The sequence below is a fragment of the Meleagris gallopavo genome, chromosome 3 (genome assembly GCF_000146605.3).
Source record: "Meleagris gallopavo isolate NT-WF06-2002-E0010 breed Aviagen turkey brand Nicholas breeding stock chromosome 3, Turkey_5.1, whole genome shotgun sequence".
Classification (NCBI taxonomy): domain Eukaryota; kingdom Metazoa; phylum Chordata; class Aves; order Galliformes; family Phasianidae; genus Meleagris; species Meleagris gallopavo.
Genome location: NC_015013.2, coordinates 14,384,157 through 14,410,679, shown reverse-complemented (window position 1 = coordinate 14,410,679; position 26,523 = coordinate 14,384,157). Strand labels below are relative to the sequence as shown.

At 37.9% G+C, this 26,523-nt stretch overlaps 1 protein-coding gene across 6 annotated transcripts in view; it reads right to left on the bottom strand.

Moving 5' to 3' along the window:
- The window catches only part of PIGN (phosphatidylinositol glycan anchor biosynthesis class N), a 99,854-nt gene that overhangs the window by 55,643 nt on the left and 17,688 nt on the right, over positions 1-26,523 (bottom strand). For all 6 annotated transcript variants that reach the window (XR_002113027.2, XM_019613793.2, XM_019613794.2 and 3 more), the window contains exons 5-12: positions 22,538-22,644; positions 16,778-16,902; positions 15,123-15,253; positions 10,937-11,053; positions 6,166-6,206; positions 4,387-4,446; positions 3,407-3,499; positions 1,058-1,113 (exon numbers count right to left, since the gene is read on the bottom strand). Coding sequence is in view for 5 of the 6 variants with exons in the window: in XM_019613793.2 (XP_019469338.1) it covers positions 1,058-1,113; positions 3,407-3,499; positions 4,387-4,446; positions 6,166-6,206; positions 10,937-11,053; positions 15,123-15,253; positions 16,778-16,902; positions 22,538-22,644 (730 nt within the window). In the remaining variant the exon portion in view is untranslated. The remainder of the gene's footprint in view (positions 1-1,057; positions 1,114-3,406; positions 3,500-4,386; positions 4,447-6,165; positions 6,207-10,936; positions 11,054-15,122; positions 15,254-16,777; positions 16,903-22,537; positions 22,645-26,523) is intronic.

Genomic DNA, 26,523 nt, shown 5'->3' with positions numbered 1-26,523 from the left:
CATTCCACACAGCATTTTTGTTCCAGTAAGTTCTTTGATAATACTATCATCATTCTTAATCAGAATGTTAATTAAAACATTCAATATGTGCCTAAGATTGACTTAACTGTGGTTGCAGAGACTAAGTGTCTTAGAGCCTTTCCCTTTGAAGAAGTTAGTGGTATAAAATAACACAATAAATCTCTGTTCATAAAGACAGCAATCTTATTTAGCAGTTAAATGTGCTTCACAGGGAAAGATTCAAGTACTTCTCTGTTCCTACAACATAAAGATCTTAATTAACATCAGTTTTATGTCTCAAAGGAAAACAACTGTGCTCAATGACAAAGCATTTTTGGAGCACTCCACATAGTAAAAGCAGAACCGATCCTGTGCACCCAAAGCAAGTTTTCTCAGACCTTCTGGGGCAGGGGGATGGAAATAGGATAAAGCAGCTTTAGTCGGATAAAACTGAAGGGTGAGAAGGTCACTAACAGCTCTGCACATTAGAACAGAGAGCTCATAGCTAAACAAATCTCCTCGAAAACTCCTTTATGGACTTGGAAACTCTAATACTAGGCAACACAAATTCTAAAGATTTTGAACTTCATTTCTAGCTGAAAGATATTTTGTTTATTGGCTTTTGATTAGAACTTAAACTACAAAAGAAACAATTCTTAGTCCAACTTTGATTTACCTACAAACAAGGAAGAGAACAGATTTGTGCTTCCTAACCCTATACTGACTTAAATCTCCCAAAGAATGCTAAAAGAACATAGCAAAAGGCTGCAGTGAAAGTTACCGTGAAGTCTACATAGAGATACATTGTAAAAAGGTTAAACAAATAGCTCTTAAAAAAAAGATTAATGGTAAGGAATTAAACTTTTTTCTTAATCTACTTCTAATCAGAACTTTGAAATATAAATGAATTCAACAGTCTTCTTTCTAATGGAAAGTTTCATAGTCTCGTGAACATTATGATTTAATATAGACTGAAGAGACCAGATTTGTCTGTTGTTGCATTTCACTGTAATAACAAAGTATTAAGACGAGCAAGTTAAGTTTTAAAGGCACTTACTTAAATGGTGTGAACAGAAATGACAATGTAGTTCTCTTTTTCTGACTCATTTTAACCTGCATAAAAAATTAACAATTAGATGCAAGTTGCACTAAGAATAAGAATTGTATGAGGCATTAAACTAAGTCACAGAAGAGACTCTTCTGTGGAAGAGCCTTTTAGGAAAAGGAATGAAATCAAGTTGTCAGTATATCATCTGTGCAACAAATCTGAGCACTGAATCAGTGTTTCTGGAAAAACAAAGCTGCTCCAGTGTAGGTAAAACACAATCTCCCCACTCCTTCGCTCAGTGATTGTTATAGAAGGATTTTTACAGTTCCTGGGAGAAAGGAAAGATGTAGCAAGAAATACTAAATGACTTCAGCAACAGTCTCTTATGAAAGTGCCATTATTTATGCTGGACAGGAACTAGAACTCAGCTGCTACAGTGTTCAAACAATACTATTAGATCGATTAACCTGTGCTTGGCTAAAAATAGAAGATTTTGATGACAGAGTCACTTTGCCCAAGGCCCTTCAAAACATCTTTAAGGTCTCCTGCACCAGCTTGTCTTGAGTTTGACTGATGGCATAAAACAGAGAGAACTTTCTAGCACAGCGCTCTCAGAATCTGACAGCTTGAAGTAGCAACCCGCATGTCTCATCCTATCCATGCAATACAACATTCTCTCTCCAGGGAGTACAATCTGTGGTCAGGTCACTCCATCACAGAAAAAGTAAAAACTCACTTGGCATGTCTAATCCAATGCACTACTTCTGCCTCAGCAATGAAATGCAAAAGAAATTCACAAACAGCTCTTCCGAAATAATTCTAGAAAAAAGCCACTCAACAAGAAAATAGTCTAAAGCTAAGGAATTACAGAATAAACATAAGCTTACAGAAAAGTAGGACAAGAGCTACTAACTTTTCCTTAAGAATTCCTCAAGACAATAATTAACAACAACAAAAAGCCAAGTTACGTCTTTAATACTTTGAGCAGACTTTCTTCCAACCATGGAGGCTGTACCAGCACACTTCAGCTTCACATCCAGCCAGTCACTTTCTCTGCTACATGGCAGCTTTCCATCACAGATTTGGAAATGACTCTGCTGTTGACACGGCCCATTTGTTATCCACACAAACTGTATTTGGGAAGTTGTGCATTTAGGGGAGAGATGGTGCTGAAGGCACTAATCATCACGTTACAGGTGATCTCAAATCAGTTCCTTGCTCTGCTACTGTCACACGCATTTCCTGATGGTTCTGCATGACTCTGCTGTCTGTCAAAATGGAGATTTGGGGATTTGGGACTGTTTCTTACTCCATAATTAGGCAGTATGTAGTGAAATAAAACCTTTTTTGTTTGCTTGGACCACGTGTTCTCATAATCTCCAATATGAGATGAAACAAGATAGAAAGCAGAGATAAGAAACAAAGCAAAACAACAGACACTAAAGCATAAGCTAAAGTTTAATTAACCCACTAATTTCATTTCTTTAATGGACACATGCCTGTTATTTTTCAATCTGTTTGTTGATTCTACCTGAGAGCTTTGTCTCCCAAACACTGTTGGAAAAGCGATGCCTCCTTTTCTGATAACAGAACTTGGTACTCAGCTTGAAGCCTACCTACACACTGCCTATAGTTAGTTTACACTAATATCAATAAACATCAGCATTTAAGTTAAGAATTGAGAAAAAAAGTTTACTTCCTTTCCTTAAAAAAAAGTTTATTAAAATCTTTCAAACTTCTTCAGATATTCTTCACCACTAGTCAAGCAGATCACTTACAAGGGCTGCTCTGAAAGTAATGCCTCCTATTTTATTATGTTGGCCCACAACATCAGAGGTGGATGTTGGTGGTATGGCAGTAGAGGTTGAACCTTCCCACAAATATTGTTTTGGTTTCGTGCAACAAATGGCAGTAGAGGGGCAGTCTGACACATTGGTGACTGACATGGAAGTGCACATGAAGCAGAAGTGTGGAACTGAATTCCTCCATGAGTTAAAACCAGCACCCACTGACATTCACTGACACTTGCTGAATGTTTATGGAGACCAAACAGTGGATGTGAGCATAGGGAGGCAGTGGGTGGTGTGTTTCAGCAGCAGTGACAGCAGGCCACCTCCACTGGTGCACATTTTTAAAAGCACAGTATGTAAGCTCTATTACTTTGCTCTTTGTATCTATTGTAGTTTCCATAGAAATAAATGGGAGGCATTATTTTCAGAAGGACCTATATAGGACATGCACGCAGTTTTAGTCCTTTGAATGCCACGTACACTGCATGTCCCAGAAAACTATTTTACACAGCACAGCAATAATTTTCTTCAAAGACATATTCTTCTTTTTCACCATATGCTTAGTTACCTTAAATTGCTCGAGAACCTGAAGAGCATTGGTAAACATGCTCTCTGCTTTGAAATGATTACTATTGTTCAGGTATTCCAGAGGTAGGGTTCCCTGGGGAAGAAAAAAAAGAGCTACTTAAATAACTGCCATAATAGCTTTTAAATATTCTGCATCATTTTCCAACATCACAAAGATTGTCCATATTACCCCAACTCCCATAGGAACATAATAAAGGTAAGTAATGGAAGTTGTTACTAAACAGCATAGCATAGAGTAATAAGACCTCATCCACTAATCTGAGGTCATTTTAAAAATACCTAGAAGCGTTCCACCCAAACCCACGCTTGGTCCTGACTTGCCCAGCACTCGTGATGAGCAAGTGAACAATTCATATGCCACCATCCCCCTTTCCTCACAGTCTGTATGTCCAGCAAGGACAGCATTACAGGGGGACATGCTCTTGAGCAGAGTTAGTAGTAAAAATATTTTTAAAATGTGTTGTAAAGAGATGTTTTTAAAACAAAATAATTAGTGTGATAGTACAGTAGTGTAATGCTAACCAACAGTCAGGTATTATTAAACAAACTTTGGAATACCCAAAAATTCAAAGAAAAAGACATTTCAGTGAGGACTCTCTCTGTTTGTTAAATTAAAGGCACGAGATATCATCTGAAAAACCCACCACACTAAATTAAACAAGAAATAATTAAACATTAACTTGCAAGAACTAGCTTGTTTCGCAATCAAAATCAAACTTTATTCAAACCATATTCTATTGGTAAAATCCCTAAAAAAATATAAAAATCTTTCTAGCTTAACAGTGTAAAATTGCAAGTTATAAAAGACCAGCCGCCGTTCCAAGTACTATCCATACAGCCTTATACTCCCTCTAGTAATTTTCCAGATTTTTTATCTTCTTTCTTATGTCTTAATCCCAACATCCCTTCCTCTAAGACAAGCGGATTGCTGTCATAGGGTAGAATGTTTGTAGTACTTACCACAGAATTCAAGGGGAAAGGAACACCAATAAGGGAAGCCATCAGTGGTGCTATGTCAGCCTGTGCAAACAGAAGCATCCTCATTTTAACATAATTAAAGTTTCTAGAACTAATAAATTCAGTTTATTTTTAACTTTTACAAATGTAGATACGTTCATGGTATCATAATGTGAAGCTTTAAGTTAAAACTACTGATTAATATTTCTTCTACAGTTTCCACTAGTCATCATGAAATGGTTAACGTGCATAACATGAGACTCCACTAATGACAAAGTTTCAAAAATATATTTAGCTTAAAAAATTTAAAACGCCATGTTTTTTATTTGAAGGAATTCAATATCTTTCTTCACTGCACTCAGAAGCATGCCATTTTTATGACAATTAATACCAAGAAAGAATGCCATATTTACAGTTTCAGACAACACATGGAATACATTGCTCTTCAAAACGCTCCTCTGCCCATATTTTCACAGTGAGGATTACTCCTCCCACTCAAAGCAGGACCCTAGGAGTTTTCTTTTTTCCACTCAGCACTTAATCCTCAAGGAAAACCCTTTATTTACATCAAGGCTTCTCAGAAATTAAGCTACCATTAGCTTCTACCTATAATGATAAGCAATGGTTCTCACTTGGTTCATATTTTCCTTTAATATAAAACTATGCATAAAAATTCCTCCACTACAAATCTGAAGAAACTGCGCAGAAATCCAAGGCATTACTGCACAGCTGTGGAGAAGCAGACTCCAAACTGTTATTTTTAGAGGACAAAACGTATGTACTGCAATATAAAAGCAGAAATCTAGTTTGCTGTTATTACCTATAATTCCACATATACTACAGAATGTTGGAGAAGCTGTCTTTGAGGAGTCCATTACATGGAACAAAGTGACACTTAAGACTCTTTATATCAAAACCCAGTCTTAAAATGACATCCCTGTAACTCCCGACAACCTTGAGATGAAAATCCAGCTCTACCTTCATGCAAGGATTTTGTTGAAAGCAGCTGATTGAGGACTTTCCCACCCTTAAATTTCCAGCACAAGTATCCTTCCCTTGTTTTATCACATTTGGAGTCTTTTATTCATATATTGGGATTTATAGAATGGGATGAAGTAAGAAGCAAGCTGCCAGTGCACAGATGTACATCACATCTAGGACTTAACAAAGCTTGGCTGATTTAGTAACAAAAAGTTAAGCTGTCCATCTTTTTTTTTTTTTTTTTACTTACAATACAACACCACATACTTGTCCAAACACCCAAGTGGCTGGGCCATAACTTTAGACCTGGTTGGAAAAAACAACAACAATAAAACAGTTCCATAATATAGCAAGAATTAGTTTTAATTCAGTAGTGATAGCAAGTTCTGGAAAAAGTAATCACAGAATCACAGAAACAACAATGTAGGAAAAGATCTAAAAGATTATCCAGTCCAACCATCCACCTATCACCAATAGTTCTCACTAAGCCAATAAAAATACAGATTTCAAACAAACAAAGTCACCTTAAGTGTAGCAAAAAACACGCAGCAGCTGTTCACTAACTTCAGAAACTATGTTATTCAAGTTACTTTCAGGTAAGCGGTACTGAGCTTCCAAGGAACACCTGACACACTGTACTGCATTATAAATGTTCAGAGGGCAATTCCTGAGATTTAAGTAACATTTTCCAGGGAAACACTAAGTGAGTGTGCTGATTCATTCAAGTTCCCTCAATTAGTTTAAATCGCACAAAATTTAAGTTGAACATCTATGAGTTCTTAAAGTAGGTACGTTTGATACCTGATTGACATCCATTCTCTTCAGATTCTCCAGCTTCCATTCTGCAAAGAGATAACAGAGCACATGAACAGCAAGTCTAAGTAGATTTGAAAAGGATAATTCAGTTGACGTTTAATATGTTGTTGCCACTTTCTGAAAATTGTTGTTACTGAAGAAAAATATAATTTGGCTTTAGGATGCTAGCTCAAGAGAGGTTACAGATGGAGCACAACAGGCAGAAACAATAAAATTTATTTTGCTTCACATTCTCTTTTGCCCACCAGAATAAATTGCTGCTAGCAATTGTGACCCAGATCAGTAGAGGAAAGTCCAAGCTTTTTACTTTTTCCAGTACAGCACAGAAAATAACAAGTAATTCCCTGTGCCAACTAAAAGATCAAAACTCAGTTTCAGGAGAACTGTTTTAATCTCTTCAATAAGGTTGTTTTTGTTTGTTTGTTTGTTTGTTTTTGTTTTAAGGAAAGGGTTAACTCAAGGTCCCCCAAATACTGGTACAGACTAGTACGTGTACACTTCATGTTCCCCACATGCAATACTGGCTAAAACTGAGCTAAAGGGAAAAGTTCAACTACTTAGCAATCAAAACAACTACAGCGCAGACAAAGCCAAGTGTACAAACCCCTGAAGCTGTGGTGCATCATGCAAAAAGCTGGTTCAAAACAGCATTTTCCTCCTCACCATTAATTTCTAAGGAAATGAAGTAGTTATTTTTCTTTGGGAGTGGAGAGCTATTTCAAAACAGAGTTTAGCAGGGTTCTTTCTTCATGTCTTTTCCCAGTGATTAAATTAGCTGACCCTATACCTACAGCAACAATAGGAGCAAATAAACCAAACCAACAAACTAACAACTAATAACAAACTAACAGCCTCTGGGTTGACGTGAGTGAAAATTTAAGCGTAGGAGAAACAGATTTCATTGAAAGCACTGGTAAACCATAATGCAAAGTTCTGGCACACCCTCCTCATTTCCCAAACAGCAGCATGCATTCAAATCCTAGACTGCAATCTTTCTCTGACTTTCAATACACTCTGACTATATCAGACCCAAGCCTATGCTGAAAATTAACCAGGATGGGAAAAATCTCTGATTTGAGTGTTGCGTGTACTGAAGTTTCAGCAATTAACTTGTAGCAGTGCAAGCTGCAGGGATTTGATTACAAGTTCATTGTTATTTATGTACTAAGAACATCCTGAACAGTAGCAATGCATTTTAACAACAGTAAGAAATAGTTAAAATGAGTTCCCATGGCAACAGAGGGGAAGTATTATGAGTATTAATCATGAATTCTGTGTTAAACTCCACCAAAATGAGTATGGTGGTTTTCTTGTGCTTTCCAGAACAGGAAGCAGGGTTACAGTTATTTCTAGAGATAGATTCTCAGCTATATTTTTATTATAGAAAAGCAATGCTTGTTTTCCTTGAGTAACATTTTCCAATCAAAACGGTGGTAAAATTATCTATACAAATAGATGGGCAAGAATGTTTAGGGCAAGAAGGAGCTGCAGCTTTGCTGGAGAAGCTTCTGTTAAACCTAGAAGCTCTGCTTTCCTTATTCAGATATTTTCAACATGAAATGGATTTAAGGCATGCCCTGGACCAGGAGCTATAACACATTAGATCCAACTGCTCCTAAGGAATGAGACACTCCTCCAGACTGACCAAACTGGGCTGTACTCCTGAAAATGAGACAGTGTGGATTTTTATTTTTGTAGGTGTTTTAAGCTTGCTGTCCAGGTTTCTTGTATGGTGTTTAGCAGTTTTCTATCTGAGAAGATGCCTTTCTTATCTTGCCACACTACTACTGCAGCTTACTGAGCTCACTGTTAGATGCAAACAATCCAGAGGAACTGCAGGGAAATGTCAGTGCAAGAAGAAAGGCTAAGCATGAAGCTACAGGAACCAAAGGAGAACTCACACAAAGCAGAAATAGCAAAGGGATACACTGAGCTATTTCAGGTGAAGCAAATAAGGCTGAGCTTCATCTGAAACATGTAAGACTGTAGATAAAAGCCGCCACCACCACATTTAAAGGCTGCTGAAATGGCAGTTCAAGGCCACCCGGCTGGGTCTATGCTGAGGAGCTCTATGTTCTCTCTGCCTTGAAGGGTCAAGCCAATAGCCAAATGGGTAATGCTGTGCATTGCCCACAGGATGCAGCTCTGCCATCATGAATTTTTCCAAAACAATTGCACAGATAGCCTTGAGGGAAGGCAAAGCACAGGTGAAGGGACTGATAAGGAGACTGCTGTCATTCTGAAGCAGACACTGTGTCCCTCAGGCACCCAAGAAATACACTGATCATTGCATGACAAATTGGATGGACTGAGTCCTGACTGTCAGCACTGCCTCTGGGGGTATGTACCCTTGATGGCAATGATGAGAAGAGACGATTCACTGAGCTGCCTAGAGCCTGCTTGCACTGAGCAGAGCACAAGTTTGGCAGCACTGAAAATACTGCGCTGCCTCCATGAACTTGTAACTCAGCACTTAGGAAGGATTTTGTCAGTAGAGGCAAGAAATGGAAACACATAATCTGAAATATAAATCTGTCACTTGCATAGAACTGTAATAAAGCAATCTTGAAAATGCAGTCTTTACCTGCACATGGTTTCAGCTTTTTTTTTTTTTAATGAGCAGAAGAGGCAAGCCCAGAGAACTTCTCTTGAGACTTCTTTTACTCATGTTTTTTTTTACATGCCTGGGCTTTATGAAAAGATACAGGTTTGTAACTTAATGAAGTAACTGAACTGAGTGTCAAGTTCCATTTCAACAATTTTTTTCTTTACATTTGAGCTGCATAGCCTACAGAAAGCTGTAATGTAATGACCTAGTTTAATATGCTATCACAGAGAGAGTACTTGTTGTTCAAAGAGAGATTAAAACTCTCAGCATATTCACACAAATTCAGAACTCAAATAGAGGTTGTTCCTGGCAATTAAGAACCAATAACCAGTGTCTAAACCAAATTAGCACCACACTCTTCAGCTGGAAAGATGCAAAGCAAGTCTAGAACAAAGGGCAGCATCAGATGTCTGCCTTGAATAAGAACAAAACAAAGAAAAAAAACCAAAACAACACCAAAACACCAGTACAAGGAAAATATGAAGCAGGCACAGCAGGGTGCAGACATATTCCTTGCTTTAAAGAAAATAAACATTTCCTAACAGGTGACAGCCAAGTTTCTTTTCCTATTGTGTACCTAGATATCAGTTCAATACTCATATTTTGGGAGTGCTCTCACACCATTTTTATCCTTACTTCAAGTCAGACACTGATGTTTATTCTAAAGTTAAGAATAAAAACTGACAGTCATAAAAATTTGCTATTATGTATAAACAGAGCGACTTGGAAGTCTTGAAGAGCAACTGCTGCAGGCTCCCAAGTCTGATTTTATTCTATTCTACTATTTTTCAGTTTTGTCAGAGATGCTGTAATTTTTTAATAGAGATGAATGAGCACAATGTAATTATTGCCAAATGCCCTTGTTCAAGGGCAATGGTTTTAAATTATTTTTTGTGCATTTTCACTTCTCCAGTGTATGAAAGCTACTCCAAAAGTAATGCCTCCTATTTTATTACATTGGCCTACGACGTCAGAGGCAGATGTTAATGATATGACAGCAGAGATTGAACCAGCCAACCAATACTCCATTACATTTTATTGCTGTGTGAGAGATGGCAGCAGAGGGGCAGTCTGACATGGAAATGCTGATGAAGCAAAGGTGTGTCATCACAGTCCTCCATGCAGAAAAAACGGCACCCACTGACATTCATCAACATGATTGAGCACAGCGAGGTGATGGGTGGTGCATTTCAGCAGTGGCAACAGCAACATGAAAGACAAGCCATGTAGGTATTCACAAGCACAGCATGCAGGCTCTTCTAGCAAAAATGCATAGCTAATGGTGTTAATTATGCTGAAAAACACTGTTTTGGAGCTGAGAATTTGCTCTATCAGATGGTGTTTTTGTCCTCTTTATACCTGTTATAACTTCCATCGAGATAAATAGGAGGCATTACTTTTGGAGTAATCTACATACCTTGACAAAAAATCCAGCAAAATAGGAAGTCATTACCTCACTGAACCCAAGCAACAACCTGAGAGAATCAAGGCTTCTTAAGAAAGAGGAGTGAAACACGTGAAAGAGGAAGAGCTAGTGCTGTTTATCACATCTAGCATTAGAATCCCAAGAAGATTCCATTAAGACAATACTTATTATAGATATGAAATATTAAATCTTATTTTTTAAAAATGTTTTAAATACGAATGTTTACTCTTCTTCAAGTACATGGGGGAAAAATAGAAGAGTCACAGTTTGTCATTGAGAAAGACTGTTTACATTTTCGCAACAGCCACAAGGATGAATGCAAGATAGGACTCCCCTGGCAAGTTCCCAGGGTCCTACTGTGGAGCTAGGAAGAGGTCTTACACCATGTCAACTTATCATGTTTCTATACAAATAGCTTTTAACCTCTGGGTGTCTTCATAAAAATTAAATTTCCTCTGGAACTAAGTTTCAGGAGTGTAAATAGTCTCCCATACCCAAAGAGAAAGTCTTCAGTTCCATGGCTCACAGGAAATTAGTCTGATATTATCTACCCAGCTTTACTGTCTCTTCCATGTACACGCATTGTCACCTTTTTTTTTCCTTCACGCTTTCTTGCAAAAAGCTTGTCACACTTAGAGTAACGGAACAGATGCTAGAGAAGCTTAACAGATTTAACTGTTAAACCTTATCCAATCTCAGACTAAGTTTTATATTTTACGTACCTTTCAAAAAATTGTCTTCAAAGAGCTGGGATGTGACTTTCTGTGGATAATTCACTCCAGCACCCCAGGCAATCAGTGGTGTTAAAGTCTCTGAGGGATGACCAGCTCCATGGGATCCTAAGAGGCACAGAAACAAAACCAGCATAAATTTTAAAATGCATAGAGTAAAAAATAAAAATTATACATATTTACACATACACACAAAGTTTCTGTTATAATATACTAGGATCCTCTTAAAGAGGACGTATTTCAGCTTCACAGCTTTTTTTTCCTGTCACTAACAATAAAGGCAGAATTCAAGCTCCACACTGGGAAAGTGTTATCACTTAGGTCAAGCCTATAAAGGTGTAATGTTGAATGCAGAATAAAAAGGAAGAAGAAACCATTAATATAGAAACAAAAGCGGTCAAAAGGCTATAGGCACAGAGGAGTCACTTGTTCAAAACACACTGCATTTGCCTATCCCTAAGCATTCCATGGAAATCAATGGTGGGTGATTTGAGCAGTTAGGTAAGTGCCTAGAAATCACATAGGACCAATTTCTTTGGTACCCAAATAATCATTAGACTTCCTTTTCAAAAACAGAAGATACAAAGCAACTGCCATTCTTTCTCAGTGATGCAAACTCATTTTTTAAGGTTTTAAAGCTCGGTTGCAGACCAAAAACTGATGAAATGGATCCCAGATTCCCTCCACATTAACATACCAGTTGCCAAAAGAAGAAAAAAACCTTTAGAACTATGACATCTCAATATCAGCTGCGTTGAAGCAAAAGCCATACAAGCTTGAAAGCAGCTTCGGTCATTGAATTCAGTGGGTGAGTCCTGCCACAGTAGGACTTCATCCAGTTTCGAAGGCAGTCAGGTTGTTACACAAACTACGCTGGTCTAAAAGACTAGAACAATGCAAATTTTATTTTTGCATGGATGTGTGCACATCCTGTTTGTATGTGTATTTCAACCACTGCAGAGGATAGAGAATAATGCATTGGTTCAAGGGCAACTTTATTAAGAAATAATTAGGTATAAACTCAGAAATAACAGAAGCTGCCTGTACAACAACTACTATGACAGAACTAAAAAGCAGTTCTATGCTTAAGGGTATACAGGTCTGAAAATAAAATTTCAGACATACTGAAATCCTTTGTAAGGTGTTCTCTGGGCTTGAAAGCAGCAAATATTCCTTTTCACAGAGTTTGGGAAAAGAACAGATGGAGACCACACTTTCCCCATCCTCCAGGCATCACTTATTTCCTTCTATTATACAAGGAAAGCACAATTTTTGGAGAGTTTTCATTTTAGCTGAGCCACCAACTCTATCAGCATTTTATTGAGATCGTACCTCCATTAACTCTGTAAAACAGATGCAGCTGAGAGAGGCAGCTGTATCCATTCTCACCAATTTAAAGGTTTCAGCCTAATCCAAATTATACAATAGGGGAAGAAACAATGTTCAGCTGGGTCTGTTCCCCAAGCACATCTTTTTTTCAGGAGAAAGGGAAGAAGATGGTGATGCTGGTTTAGTTCTCTGGTCCAGCATACATCGCAGCACTATTTATATAAGTAAGGTAGCAGGACCAAGTAGCCATGAGTGTGAGACTCCCTGTGTTGATGGTGAGGAAGCCCCTCTGATCTCAGCTTAAAGCTGAATCTTGAAGTCAGACTGGGAAAGCAAGTTATTTTTATTGACCTTTGTTAACAACCACAATTTCTTTAATCTTGTCAAATTTAGAACGTGTTCTCTTCCCTAAGAAATCTTCCCAATCCTCTTATTCATCTAAATCTGTGCCCACCCCACTCTGCAAGTGGTCTGTAAAAGACTACAACAGCTGCTACTACAAACTTAAACAAGAAGCTACTGAAATAGCCTTCAGGAGACCAGCTATGGACCTAAGCATTAGGTTTGCTGTTGTGTTCACTGAAGTCAACTTTAAAGTCACTGATGCTTCTGGCAGAAAAACAAGCTTTCACTTCAGACTGAAAGAGATGACAAAACTATGACAGATCAGTAGTTCTTAAAGCCTGAAGACTTACTCCTGCCACCTTTTATTCCCCCTTCAAAGATTCCAGTACATAATGAAAACACCTAGAATACTTTTTACCTTTTTTTTTTTTCTTTTTCTTAAATACAGGCCTACCTACTCATGTACTGACAGCAAAATTAACCCAGGCTGATGCAGATGAAAGGTCTTTGAATACAATAATATGGCATCATTCTATATTTACACATGTACCTGCTGAAAAGCACATGGGGCACCCAGCAAGCTGATGGTGAATCAGCAGCACAGTCTGGTAGCCAGGAAAGCTAGCAGCACCCTGGCCTTTGTTAATAAGAACAAAGAGAGGAGATCCAGGAAAGGGACTATCTTTCTCTGGTCATGTTGGACATGTGAGACAGCCCCTAGGCACTGCAGCCAGTTTGAGACTCGCAGAACAGAGCAGACATCTGGAAGAGAACCAACTGGAACAGGTACAGTGGTCCTATCCCAGGCCCCAGACTTGGCTTGTGAAGAGTGGCTGAGGTTTTGGGACTTGTTCAGCTGGGACAAGAGATGGCTTTGGGGAGGAAGGGGAACCTAACAGCAACCTGCCTGTACCCCAGTGTAAGTGAGTTGGCAAGAAGATGGAGTCAGGATCTTGCTGTGCAACATGGAGAGGATAAGAAATAAAAAGCATGTGTTGAAATAGAGGGTCAGGTTGCATGTGATGGAAGTTTTTACCCCTCCACGAGGGAGAGGGAAGAAATGGCGAAGGTTGCCCAAAAAGGGTTGTATAGGCTCAATTCCTCAAGGTTTTCAAGGCCCTAATAGATAGAAGCCAAGCAGCCCTGCCTGATCCCAAAGCTGGCCCTCCTTTGGGAAGGCAATTGGACCTCCTGAGGTCCTCTTGATCATACATCATTTTACATATATATACATATATACACACACACACACACAGGCATTTGCACAAGTACAGGTGTAATTAAAAAAACACTACTTGAAAAAAACTGCTTGAGAATTTACATATTACTGCAAGTGACGGCCATCTCAACAGTAAAAAATAATCAAAACAAACTATTTTGCAGATGATAATTAGGCTGATTTTGAATAAATATGAATAGTTTTGTCATCTCTGATAACAGAAAAAGACAGCATGTCATCCGTTAGAAAAGTTCAGGATTTCACACACAATAAGATGTTGAATTTTACCATATCTTAAGCATCCCTTGATTCAAAAGCATTCCAATTAATAGCTACAAACACACAAAGCACGGAAGGGCAGGCTTATTTTAGTTTGTAGCACACAAGGACAGGAATGTTCTTAAAATTCTTGGAGAAAAAAATAAGGAAAAAGATTTGTTTAAAGCAGTTCACCACAGAAAATTCTTCTCATCTGCCCTATATAGTTACAATAGAATGGCCTCAAGTCATTCAGCAGTTGTAATGGTGCCCTCAGAAGCTAACAGCCTGACTGAGTCGCCTGCCTCACTCCTGTACTTGCAGCTGCTCCTCCCGTTCTCCAGCACCAGCCTCCTCTAAAGGGATCCCCATAACAGCCACTCCTTTGAGCTGTGCCTAAAAGTATAAATGGGAGGAAAGACGACACGAGAGAAGTTTGTCACCAACTCCCAGATTCACCACTTTTCCCAGGCATTTCCCAGCACAAAGTGGTAACTGTTTGTTTTCCACTTAGGCTTGAAACAAGACCTTGTGATGTTGCAATTAATACTGTGCGTACAACAGGCTTCAAGATAAATCCATATGTATAAAGAGCCACCAATAAATGATGTATAGAAGATAAAAAGCTTGAATAATAATGAAAGTCTCTAATTTTTAAATTCTTGAAATTTATAACACTCCTCACAAACCTCAGTCAAAATATGAGGCTATGTGGCCTACTGCTTGTTCTTCATTCTTCATACAATCCTAGCCTCCAAGGAGTTCCATCGCTCGATATCAATAATAAGCAGAAGGAATGGTACATTTATGTGTTCACACATTTCCACCTGTGCTCCCCCATTTCATACCAATACATGTTCACACGTATGGTGTGTCTATGCTTGTTCAAGTGCATGGACTGTTCATTCATATTCATACATTGCACAACAACACATGTTCTGGCACTTTTGGGTATCTGGAGTGTTCACACGTAACCCAGCTAGACACCACATACTCAGTAGACTATCAAAATTTAAAAATGCTCACCCCAATCTGTCATTCCATGGTCAGAAGTTAAGATATATGCAGTTTTTCCATCATTTCCGTAGAAGCTTTCAAGCATTGAAACAATTTCTTTTACACCCTCATCAACTTTTCTAATATTCTCCTTGTATTCCCTGAAAAAAAAAAAAAAAAAAACCAACAAAAACAACATTATTAGATTCCAGATGACTTGCATTTGGTATAAAGTAAGTTTTACAAATTATGTTCAGTCCCTTGCTTTTATACAACTTCACTCCTCGCAGAACCTCAAGCTAACAAAAGGCATCCTAGATGTAAAATCTTTCCTCTTCTGAGTCCAATGTGAAATACCTTATGCTGCTGTTTGAAACTCCCTGGAACTATGGTCTCAATGGATTTTTATCTTTATTACATACCTGACCTGTTTTTGACATTAGACAATTTATTACCCAGAGCAATTAAGCAAATTTACGAGGGAGTGTAGTGACAAGATAAGGAGCAACAGTTTTAAACTGAAAGAAGCGTAGGTTTAGATTAGACATAAAGAAGAGATTCTTCACAATGAGGGCGGTGAGGCACTGGCAGAAACTGCCCAGAGAATCTGTGGATGCCCCATCCCTGAAAGTATTCAAGGCCAGTTTGGACAGGGCTTTGAACAATCTGATCTGGTGGGAGGTGGCCCTGCCCATGTTAGAGGTGCTTGAACCGAATGGTCCATACAGGTCCCTCCGAACTCAGACCATTCTGTGATTCTAAATTAAGGACTAAGCAAACAATAAGGAATTCTGGAAAAATCAAGCACCTTAAATTGCAAGTTTAGTTACTAGCTTAAAGTAACTTCTGAAGATTTCACAATGCAAGAACTGACCTGAGATTATTCATAGACTATCACAGATCACCGAGTTTGAGACAGGGTAAACCAAGAAACTCATTTTCTCTTTTTAGAGACAGCGACAAGGATTAACTTCTGGACAACTAGTTTCCTATTTATTGCTGCTGCTAAAGTCAATTTGAAAACTTTATCTTTTAACATCACAACAAAAAAGAGCATGAAGAATGCAGCAAGTATAAACTTAGGAATGATGTAGGAAATCAGAACAAAGATTTCAGAAGTGTGAAAGGATCGAGAGAAAATAAAGGTACAAAATCCTACATTCAAAGTATGTGAGGAAGTAAAAGCAAAAGTTCTCAAATACCTCACTTCAAGGTGAATCAATGATAAGTACTGTTAATAATCTAAACTTTTTATTCAAATGCCTTACAAAAACTAAACCATGGCTGAAAAATTCTGGTATCAGTTTTTCTGAACTTACCGTTTCCTATAAATCTTTCTGTAAATCTTAGTCTTTCACCTATGTGAAACCCAGTAGTGTTTAAATTTTACATGTGAAAATGCAAGTCCCTATGTATCCTCTACATCATGTATTAAATGTGAATTAGAGAGCCTGCTAAAAAAATCAGATTTGACAAGATATATGGCAAAATACTCAGTCACTTCTGTAGAGAAGATCTTAAAACAACAACCCGCCCAAAAGTAATCATGGTGACATATGTGGCCTACAAAAGAGACCCACAAGAATGCAAGTTTTTTGTGATAAAAAGCAAGGTTAAGGAAAAAAGAAGAGTTAGTGTATGCACCCAGCACTAATAAGAATGATAAACTTAACCTCTCCACTTACTTTGAGTATGGCCGATGAGCATGTCCATTTGTATCTATGCCAAGCAAATGCAAGAACAGGACCACTTTTTCTTCATTTAGTGCAGAGAACAATGTTTGATTACTTCTGGAAGAATTAAAGAAGCTCTGTATGGAATAAGCCAATAAGATATCAATCTGAGTACAGTGGAAAAAGATGGCAGGCAGCTTATTAAAACTGAAACTCAACTGGTTTTGTGTCATAATACTGGTAGTTGTGAAAGAAAGATTGCTTCCTGATTGACTTACTGGAGGACAGCCACCATCGATAAAATCAGTCCAAAGTTTCAATTTAGCAAAGATGGGAAACACTTTTGAGGTGTTTTGTTTTTTTCTTCTATTCTCATTAGGTAGAAATACCAGTAACTGTGCAGCATCCCTTCCTTGTATCTTACATAAACACAACTACGCACCATTCCTGAGTGCCACTTTCAGCTTTATACACCTACTGACTTCAAGCTGGAAGTTCTCAATACTGTTGCTTTGGAAGCAGGTTCTGCAGGACTAAGATACCAAGCTACAACCCATTTGCAGAAATCAAACTGAAACAAAACAAGACATGCTTTGGAAATACAAGTACTACAGAACATGCATCTGCCTTGCACATGTCCTACTTAAGCATCCCCGAGGCAGATGCCGGGGGGTTGGGATCTTCTCCCGAGATTGAATGAGTCTTGACATGGCTATTCAGTGTTAGACCAGCCACATTACAGCAATGCAAAATGCAGGCAGACAGCTATTTCAATATGATCTCCCTAGTCACTGAAGTGCCCAAGGAAACAAAGTTGGGTAAGGTTTAGTTCAAAGTAACAGTGACACAGAGAAAAGTGTTTATGAATTTCACACAGGAGCCTAGGGAAAATGTGTGCAGAATGAACTATTTCTGCCACCAAAGGAAAAAGCAACTTACTGTACACCTGCATGACCGTGGTGGAGCTGCAAAAAACTAAAGCTCACACCTTGTGTAAACTAAAATCATCGTAGCAAGCAGAAAACCAAACTGGCAGCAAGTCCCATAGCAAGGTGTGTCAGGATACCACGATATTACTCAATTCCACCCTTTATCCCTGAACATAAAGAAGTCTCAGATTCATATTTGCATGCTGTCAACTTCAGCACTTCTCAGAAAAAAAACTTGCATTAAGGTTTTTTATGTTGCTGTTTTAAATACAGGGATGTTTTAAATAAACACACGAGAAAAAAAATATCTGATTGCATTGGTTTAAAAGCAGTGTAATTATTTTTACGGATGTTTCCACTTCCCACATGGATCTGTCTTCCTGCACATACTTGATTGGAAACTAAAGAAGTCTCCAAGTGCACACCAATAATTTACAGGAGACAGCATCATTCTATTTTGTTATTTTTAATTAAATAACGTATCAGGACAGATACAGGAAATACCTGAAATTACATCTTGAAAGATGGATAAATATTAGAATATCAAAAGCAAAATAGCAAAAGAAACTTTCACAAGGAAAACAAGGCCTAAGGTTTGTCTCTCTCACTAGAGAGCTTCCCATACCACTCCAAAAATAGCCCGCTCTCTAGCATCAGCCACCTCTTAACACAGAGCAGCAGCAACCAAAACTGCTTGCCTGACCTCAGGCTAATTAAGAATAAGACAACAAGAGGAATGAAAATGTAACTTGAGATGGAGGATCTTTTCTCAGAGCAAAGAGCAAACTTTTTCCCATGGAAGCTTTTTAAAATTGCATACTGAAAAAAAGTAAATCGGAAGTTCACTGCAAAGAGTTATCCTAGGCTGATAAAGGTGACAAGTTGATAAGCAGGACACTGAACAGCTGGGGCAAAAACAATTAATCTTGCACTAGCTGTTGCCAAACTGTGTGCCCAGCATGTGTGCCCTCATTGCCTGCTAAAACGCTTCCTTCTTTTTTGGTACTCATTCACGAAACTCAAAACCTTTGGCAACGAGTTGCCAAGCTAACATTATATGTTAATTACATATTTCTGTCCCTCTGATTTTTTTTTTTTTACTTAACTTTTATTTGCTCTGTTCAGTGATATTATCTTCAAGTATCTTCAAGATATTTTGGGGGTGGGAATAAACTATAAAGCTTAAAAAAAAATAATTGCCTAAGGAGATCTCTGAGTCGTCTACAGCTACCTACGAGGAAGCCGAAGAGAAAATGGAGCCAGACTCTTAGAAGGGTTTGATGATAGACAAGAAGGGAACAGACAATTTGAAACAAAATACAGGAAGTTGAAATAAGATAAGGAAACTTGTTTTTTAACTAGTTTTGAAACCAGAGTGTAGTCAGATCTTGGAACAAGTACTCAAATGTGATTAGGAAGGCCTGAGAATCCTACTCTAACTGGACCTCCTTCATGCAGGGAAGGACTAGAACTCTCTTTCAACTTCATTTTTCCTATGACTTTCAGTTATGCTTTTGAAAATCTTTACAAGAAGTAGATATCTCCATTTCCCAAATCCAACCAACTTTCTACTTTTATGGCTAATAGCCTGGCTACAACTATACGCAATTTAGTGAGACTAATACTAAATTTCCAATTAAAACATTCACAATAAATTGAAAAGTTGCTTCTAATGCAAGTACTAACTAAAACATTACAAGAAAAATTTGGTTATAACATCCATAATATTAGTATCAGATGAAATCTTAGTATCATATCCATTCCTGGATAGGAGAAAATAAAAAGACGACTATTACCTAGAAGGTCTAGCAAATCCCAATTTACTGATGCCTGAACAAGAGACAGACGCAACTGATGTCTACCAAATTGCCAGGGACACCCTGTTTCCTCAGATTGAGCCCTCCTTGGAAGAACAACCTATCGATAGAGCCGCTGAACTTTCCACAAAGCTTCCTCACTCATAAATCCAAGACACCTTAATTAAGTTGAATGACAAAAGTTGCGCACACTGATCTGTGCTCATGTGAGAGTTTGAATGGTTATGGCCATTTTAAGACATCAACTAAATGTTCAAAGGCAGAATAAAAATATATATTTTTTGTATCGATTGAGCATGCTTATGCAAGAGCACTACAGAAATAAATAATTCAACCACTGTATTGCTATTTAGAGCAAAGCTATTTGTACTCAAATCCACTCCAGGTCACGGCACTGCAGAACCTCAAAGTTCAACATGATCCAGTTCTGACTCCAACTCCCAGCTTATATGTCCTCAACATATAAGGCACAGTCTGAAGACGTGGTCTGGTCTGCTTCCAGCACAAAGGGATCAGAGAAGTACAACAGACATCAGGAAATAAGAAAAAAAGAAGAAAGAAAAAAAAAAAAAGACTGCTATCTATATCTCCATTTAAACCAGAAGAGAACTCAATATTTTAAAAGTGTTTTCTACCTTGTGTTGTTCATAAATTGTGGTCAGAGTCTCATCTCACCTGGAATATTTTAATCATTTTGTCCTAAGTGTATGAATTGGATCCTGGAAATTCTTTTAACCAATATTTTTAAAAAACAGAACTGAACAAAAAAGAACTTCATTTTTTTCTTTCACTGTTCACCTAGTCTTACAGTATTTGCTCCCTAATTTCTTTTCAGCACAAAGTCAAAGTATGATCCACATAAAGGTTATTAACTGACCCAACTAACTGATGAATCACATCCTGCCAAATTCCACTTATGCACTTAATTATTTTAAAGACTTTTGGGAAAAAAAAGAAAAAAAAGACCACTAACAGCCCCATACCTACACGGCTCTGGGCCACCCATGGAGCTACTAAACCACACATTAAAATTTCACAAAGTTTTAATCCAGTTGCAGATGAAAAATGCACATCATCTAATCTATGCTCAGTTTTCTCAGACCCTAAAAAACAGATGTTATAGGAACTACAAAGAATTATACATTTTTTCCTGCATTCTTGATTTAAGCAATCTTCTTGAAATCTGTAGACATAAAGACTAGAGTTTACGTATCTCCTGACCAAGTGAGTTACTGCTACTTAGCATTTCTGAAGAGAACATGCAATTGCAGGAAGCCAGAGTTAGCAGCCCAAGCCATTCTCCATTTTATCTCCATCTTTTTGAGGGGCAAAGGAAGCCACAGAAGGTCCTCATGATGTCTGGGACATGCTGTCTACATAACAAAAAGGGAGAACACCTTTTCATTCTACTTCCTAGAGCACAAGACAAATGCAGGGACCTGAAATGCAGGACAAAGTCAAACGATGTGCCTTTAAGTATTTGAGATAAAATTAAAGTGAGGAAAAAATGTTGTAGAAAAAGCAGACATCATATTTCAGCGAATTATCATTGTTAACTATATATTCTCATCAGTGTAGCTGAGACAGCTGCTGGAGTTGTAACAGCAGTGACATCCGTTTCAAGTAGCCTCACACTGCTGAAATAATCACTGATGTGTAACTGAGGAGATGATTAATGAAACAAGCACTTCACAATAGTCAGTCAAGTCCTGTCCATTCATGGCATGAAACTTAGTTAGGCAAAGTAAGTCTTGAAAATAACGATGGGTGCTAGTTCTAAGGAAAGTCACCAGAAATGGCGTTATTGTTTGAAATGCCATTAGGTGTTTTGAAGCACCACCCACATAAACCTGTGTAACTCCAAATGACAGCAGGGTGTAACTTTAAGACAACTGTTTGAGAATAACTGACAGACTCATTTGACTTTTATTATTCATAAACATTACACAACCTGAGACAAGGGCAAGTTCAGAAAGGATGGTGGTTAGAAAAATAAAAAAAACAACCACAGAAAACAGAACACATCATGTTTCTGCTTGCAAACTCAGGAAATCACTTTCATTGAAAACTACTGAACTACAATGAACTTTTTCACCTCACACCATAGTTTAAGGCAGACCTAGCCTTGGTTTCTCAATGCAGATAGATATTGATCTGGTTTATATCTTGTTTCAGTTTTGGTTTCATTTACACTAGTTAGCTAATGTATATAGCCCAAACGTCTTGTGGAAGAAGTTCATTAAAACACATTTAACATTATTATGAGAATCAGAAAGCTAAAAGTCCTCCCTTAATTACTCCATTTATATAACTATTGATACACAAATAGCCACTATCAGTATTTCTCAATCTGGGACTGGTGAAGTAGCTCACAGATACTGCAACAAGTAACACAGATACAGATATGCATGGATGTTAATGCAAACAGTGACAGCATCACAAATGTCCTTCAAGCTGAGCAGAGCACCACCTGAATGAGTTATCCTGCGTCAGGGCCTAATTTGCCTTTTCCATAAAACTAACCGTGCCTCCTTTGCTAGTCACAGCATATCATGAGCCTCAACAAATAATCAGAACTCAAGTACATGCATCAGAACAAGCAACACAATGGTCATCATGGATAGACAAAATCTTGACATTACTTAAGTCAATAATATTGTCCATTTGATTTCCTAATAAGACTTGTTTATCCTATGTCATAATACCTATTATGAAATTAACTAAAATACAAGATTTTAAATGGCTTGTAGTATTTTAAAAAATGGGTTTCAGATAACATGCAAGTTTATGTTTAAAAATATTCTTGGCTTTTCGGCAGGCAGTGCTTATTGTCAGTTTAATTTGCATTGAATGACATATTATAATCTGTTACTGCTCATGATAAGTCAAGCTTTTTTTTTTTTAATAGTTACTGCTTCAAAAAATTTCCAATTTCTAGATCTAGGGTAAAATTGACATTATTTATGATATAGTCACCCAGTTGCGCTTTTTATACATAATAAAGTATAAAAAGATTCTTTGCTCACCTTAACATGATCAAATACCCAGGTGTCAAGTTTGGTCGCATCTTGTGCTCCAAAGTCTTCACTTTCAGCTGTGTAACAAAATGTATAAACATGATCTCCAGTAGCACCTGCAAAAATAATACAGATTGAATAGGAGACAACTGAAAGAAAAGTTTTCTTCCTTTTATCAGTCAAAAATACAGGAATGGTGATGCATAGGAGCACAAATCCATCAAGAATGACAATCCTGAGAGAATTCAAAGGATCTCTCCTTAAATTACTCCTATATTTATATTTTTAAGCCTGGATATCATTTTAACTCACTAGCTTATCAGCATCACTGAGGGGGGAGAGAAACAATGTTATCTAGTATACTCAGGTTAGAAAAAGCATGGAAAAGCAAATAGGAATTGAACAAATTCCAGTTAAAGTAAGTAAAACAAATTAGTTTTGAAACAAGGAATTTCACTAAGAAACTTCTCATAGGAAACAATACATCTAGAGCCCCATTTCAATACACATTCTGTGCTTTTTTTCTTCCCTGTTTCTTGTTCAAGAAATCGTATTTAGCATTTTGTTGTTAAACTGAATCACACCAGACAACAGCAAAATGCCTGGCTTTTTGCAGAGATTATAATACATTATGTACAGAGCAGGCAATAGGAGGAATGCAACTTTACTGTCTATTAATTCTTGAAGACAATGTAATATTGAGAACAAAGCAGACAACTTCAACGAACACCTTCAAAAAGAAAGTATTCCAAGTCTGCATCTTTAAAATGTGGATTCAAAATCTGAAGGGGAAAAGTACAGGACTGTGTTCCAGCATGAAGCGCAGCACGATGCCCACCGACGCGAAAACACAGCATCTGGACAAAATGATTTCCAAAAAGCAAAGTTGAGAAAGAGGTGGAAAAAAGATGATGAAGACCTAGAAAAAAGTTAACTTCTGAAGTCATGGAAAGATCTGAAATTGGGTGCAGTTTAATGAAATCTTTCTGTCAGTGGCTGAGCTGTTACAGCTTGGGAATGCTGTTTCTACTTTTACTACACAAAATCCCAAAGGGAAAATGTTCTTCTATCAGTTGAAGGCCAGCAAGCTTGTAGCTGATTTTCTGGATGTTATAATTATATAATGCCATTTTGTAAGCTTCCAGGCCTGTGAAAGGACTAACATCCCAGTATGAGGGAGCTGTTTAACTAGGATTACATCCAAACCCACGCAAGTGATGCAGGTATTTCAGATCAGAAAGATGAAAGCCAGCACAGATCTTCTGGTGCAGTTCCCCTGGCTTCCCCTCAGGAGATGTTACTATTGCTTATAAACTAGAACTCATTGCAGTTCTCAACCTGAAAAAAAATAAAATACTCCAAGGCATCTAAAAATGAATTATGGAGTTCAATTTGGTGGATTAAAGGACTTCAAAAGAAGAAATAAGCTCTAGCAATCACTGTAAGAATGACTAATGTTTAAGGAGGATAGAGTTCTGTGCTGTTCTTCCACAGCACTACAGGAAACCTGCGAAGCGTGAGACCAAAGCATGCCATTTGCAGAATGGGTAAAGGAATACATCAACTACTTATCCATTTCAATCTCTACCACAGAAAAACAACAAGCAAAAAAAAACAAAAAAAACTACCAACTTTGCATTTCTAAAGAGAAACACAGTGGCAAAATGAGGCCATACGAGAAAAGATTTGGCATGCCTAGCAAGTTTTATAAAACAATTTCAAGAAATAAGAAAACAACCTTCTAGGTGATATACTTCATAATATATTTCTGTCTTTTAAGAAGCAGTAGGCCACAATATGCCTGATACCAAGGGCCGCCAGAGAAGGAAGAAAAGATAGGATAGAGAAATAGATAGCAGCCAAGGATGAAAAGATTCTTTAGAAGTAGAGAACTCAACTGTTTGGAGGTGCCATTAGACTAATGGAAGACACTAGAAGTACAAGAAACTCAGCAATACCAGATTATCAGGTGTTCTTACTGCAGAATTCTGCCTGGCATTCCAGCCCTTAATATCAAGATTCAAATATTAGAGTTAGGAATAAAATTCTCCTCCTGCAATAAAATTATATCCTTTGGAAATCAAAGCTATCATTCCACTAGCAAGACAGTTTTTGTGTCTGACATGTCTATCATGAGTCACCAGAATCCATGCTAGCAGGAGACTTTTGTTGGCAAATTTTATATGCACAAAAGAGGCAAAAAACAAACAAACAACAAAAAAAAACAACCATTAAGAGGTGCAAAGACAGTAAGATGCTGAGCCAACAGCACACAGGCATTAGAGAATTGCCACCAAAGTCAGATGTGCATTGTGAAAAATTTGGCTTTCTTCTAGCCCACTGTTTCTATAGCACACCAAAAAGAGGAAACTGACAGGTCAGTTTCAATCCAAACATAAAACAGCACAAACTCTCCAGAATAACCCCAATGAAGCCTTGTCCTGATTGCCCTCCTGGTCTATATAGTACCATTCTCAGGGCTGAAAAACCAACAACGCTAGACCTGCTCCTAGTTTCTGAATTTGTGAATTCAGAGAAAAAGAACCCTTAAAATCATAGCGCATCCCAAGCTTAAAGGTACTCAAGGATCACAAAATCTAACCTGTGGCTCCACACAGCACCGCCCAAAATCCAAACCCAATGGCTGAGATCGCTGTCCAAATGCTCCTTGAACTCTGGTACTTGTGGCCATGCCCACCACCCTCTGGTGCAGACCCTTTCCCTACCCCAGCTGCCCTCCCCTGACACAGCTCCATGCCGTTCCCTCGGCCCCGTCGCTGTCACACAGAGCAGAGCTCAGCGCTGCCCCTCCGCTCCCTGTGAGGAGCTGCAGCCGCCATCAGGCCTCCCCTCAGCTCCTCTGCTCTGCGCTGAGCAATGGAACCTCGGCTGCCCAAAGCCATGTCACAACAGTACAGACTTGTCATGCTGCAGATCAAATCTTCAGGTTTGGCAAGTTTAGAAGAAAACTAAAACTCAGTTTTAAAGAGCATTTTGAAAGTAGACATTGTAAAAGTATGTTATTTTATGTAACATCAAACTCAATCTAAAAATATCTTAGAAAAAAGAAGATTAAAATTAAAATACTGAATTAGCATAGTTTGGAAATATTGGAAACTAACATCTTCTAATACTACCTTGCATTAAATAACTTGCACGCCAGTTCCAGAGATGTTTCAGTCATTTTCTCAGAATAGCTCTAATCACACAGTCTTCCACAAATTCAGATGTGAGTGTGTTTTGCACTGAAAAGTCCATGAGTATTTCATTTACCTTCTCTATAGAATCTACAACCATTTGACTGAAACATATATTTTATGACAGTAAAGGTCTCAAAGATACATAATGACAGGAAACAGGATTTTTCACTCCACCACAAAACTCAGGTTGTGTCATGTATCCCTTATTCATCATGCAATGAAAATGGTGTAACAGTTAATAGAATTCTGAACATTTTGACACGATAACAAAACCAACACAAAAATTCCTAAGATCTACTCATCTCCAGCATGGAAAGAGGGACCGAATTTAAGCCATGCTTCACCCATCTTTTTAACTTCTAAAAAAGTGAAATCTAGACATTCACAAATATTTTATTCCATTCATTTCTGTGTTATAAAAGCCAAAGTTCTCTCTCTCTTTTTTCAGAAGCTCATTATAAAGAAACAGTGAATATCTTTAGTTTACACATGATCAAAAATAGATTGCTTACAGATAAAGATTATATTGGAGAGAAGGAAGAAGAGGTAAAATACCTTTTTCCACTTAAAATTAAACCATCTTTCTATCGTGACAAACTGATCCACAAAGAGCACCTACTTCTCAAATAGTGCTGCACTATACCTTTTTCAAGCAGTGTGGTCATAGGCCTTGGACAGTTCAGCTTTAGAGGAATCAAAAAAACAGTTCCATTGGTGCCACACAGAAGCCGTAGTGAGCCATAAGGCAACTCTATGGCATGACCCTTGCACATCACCACAGAAAACATCAAAGCT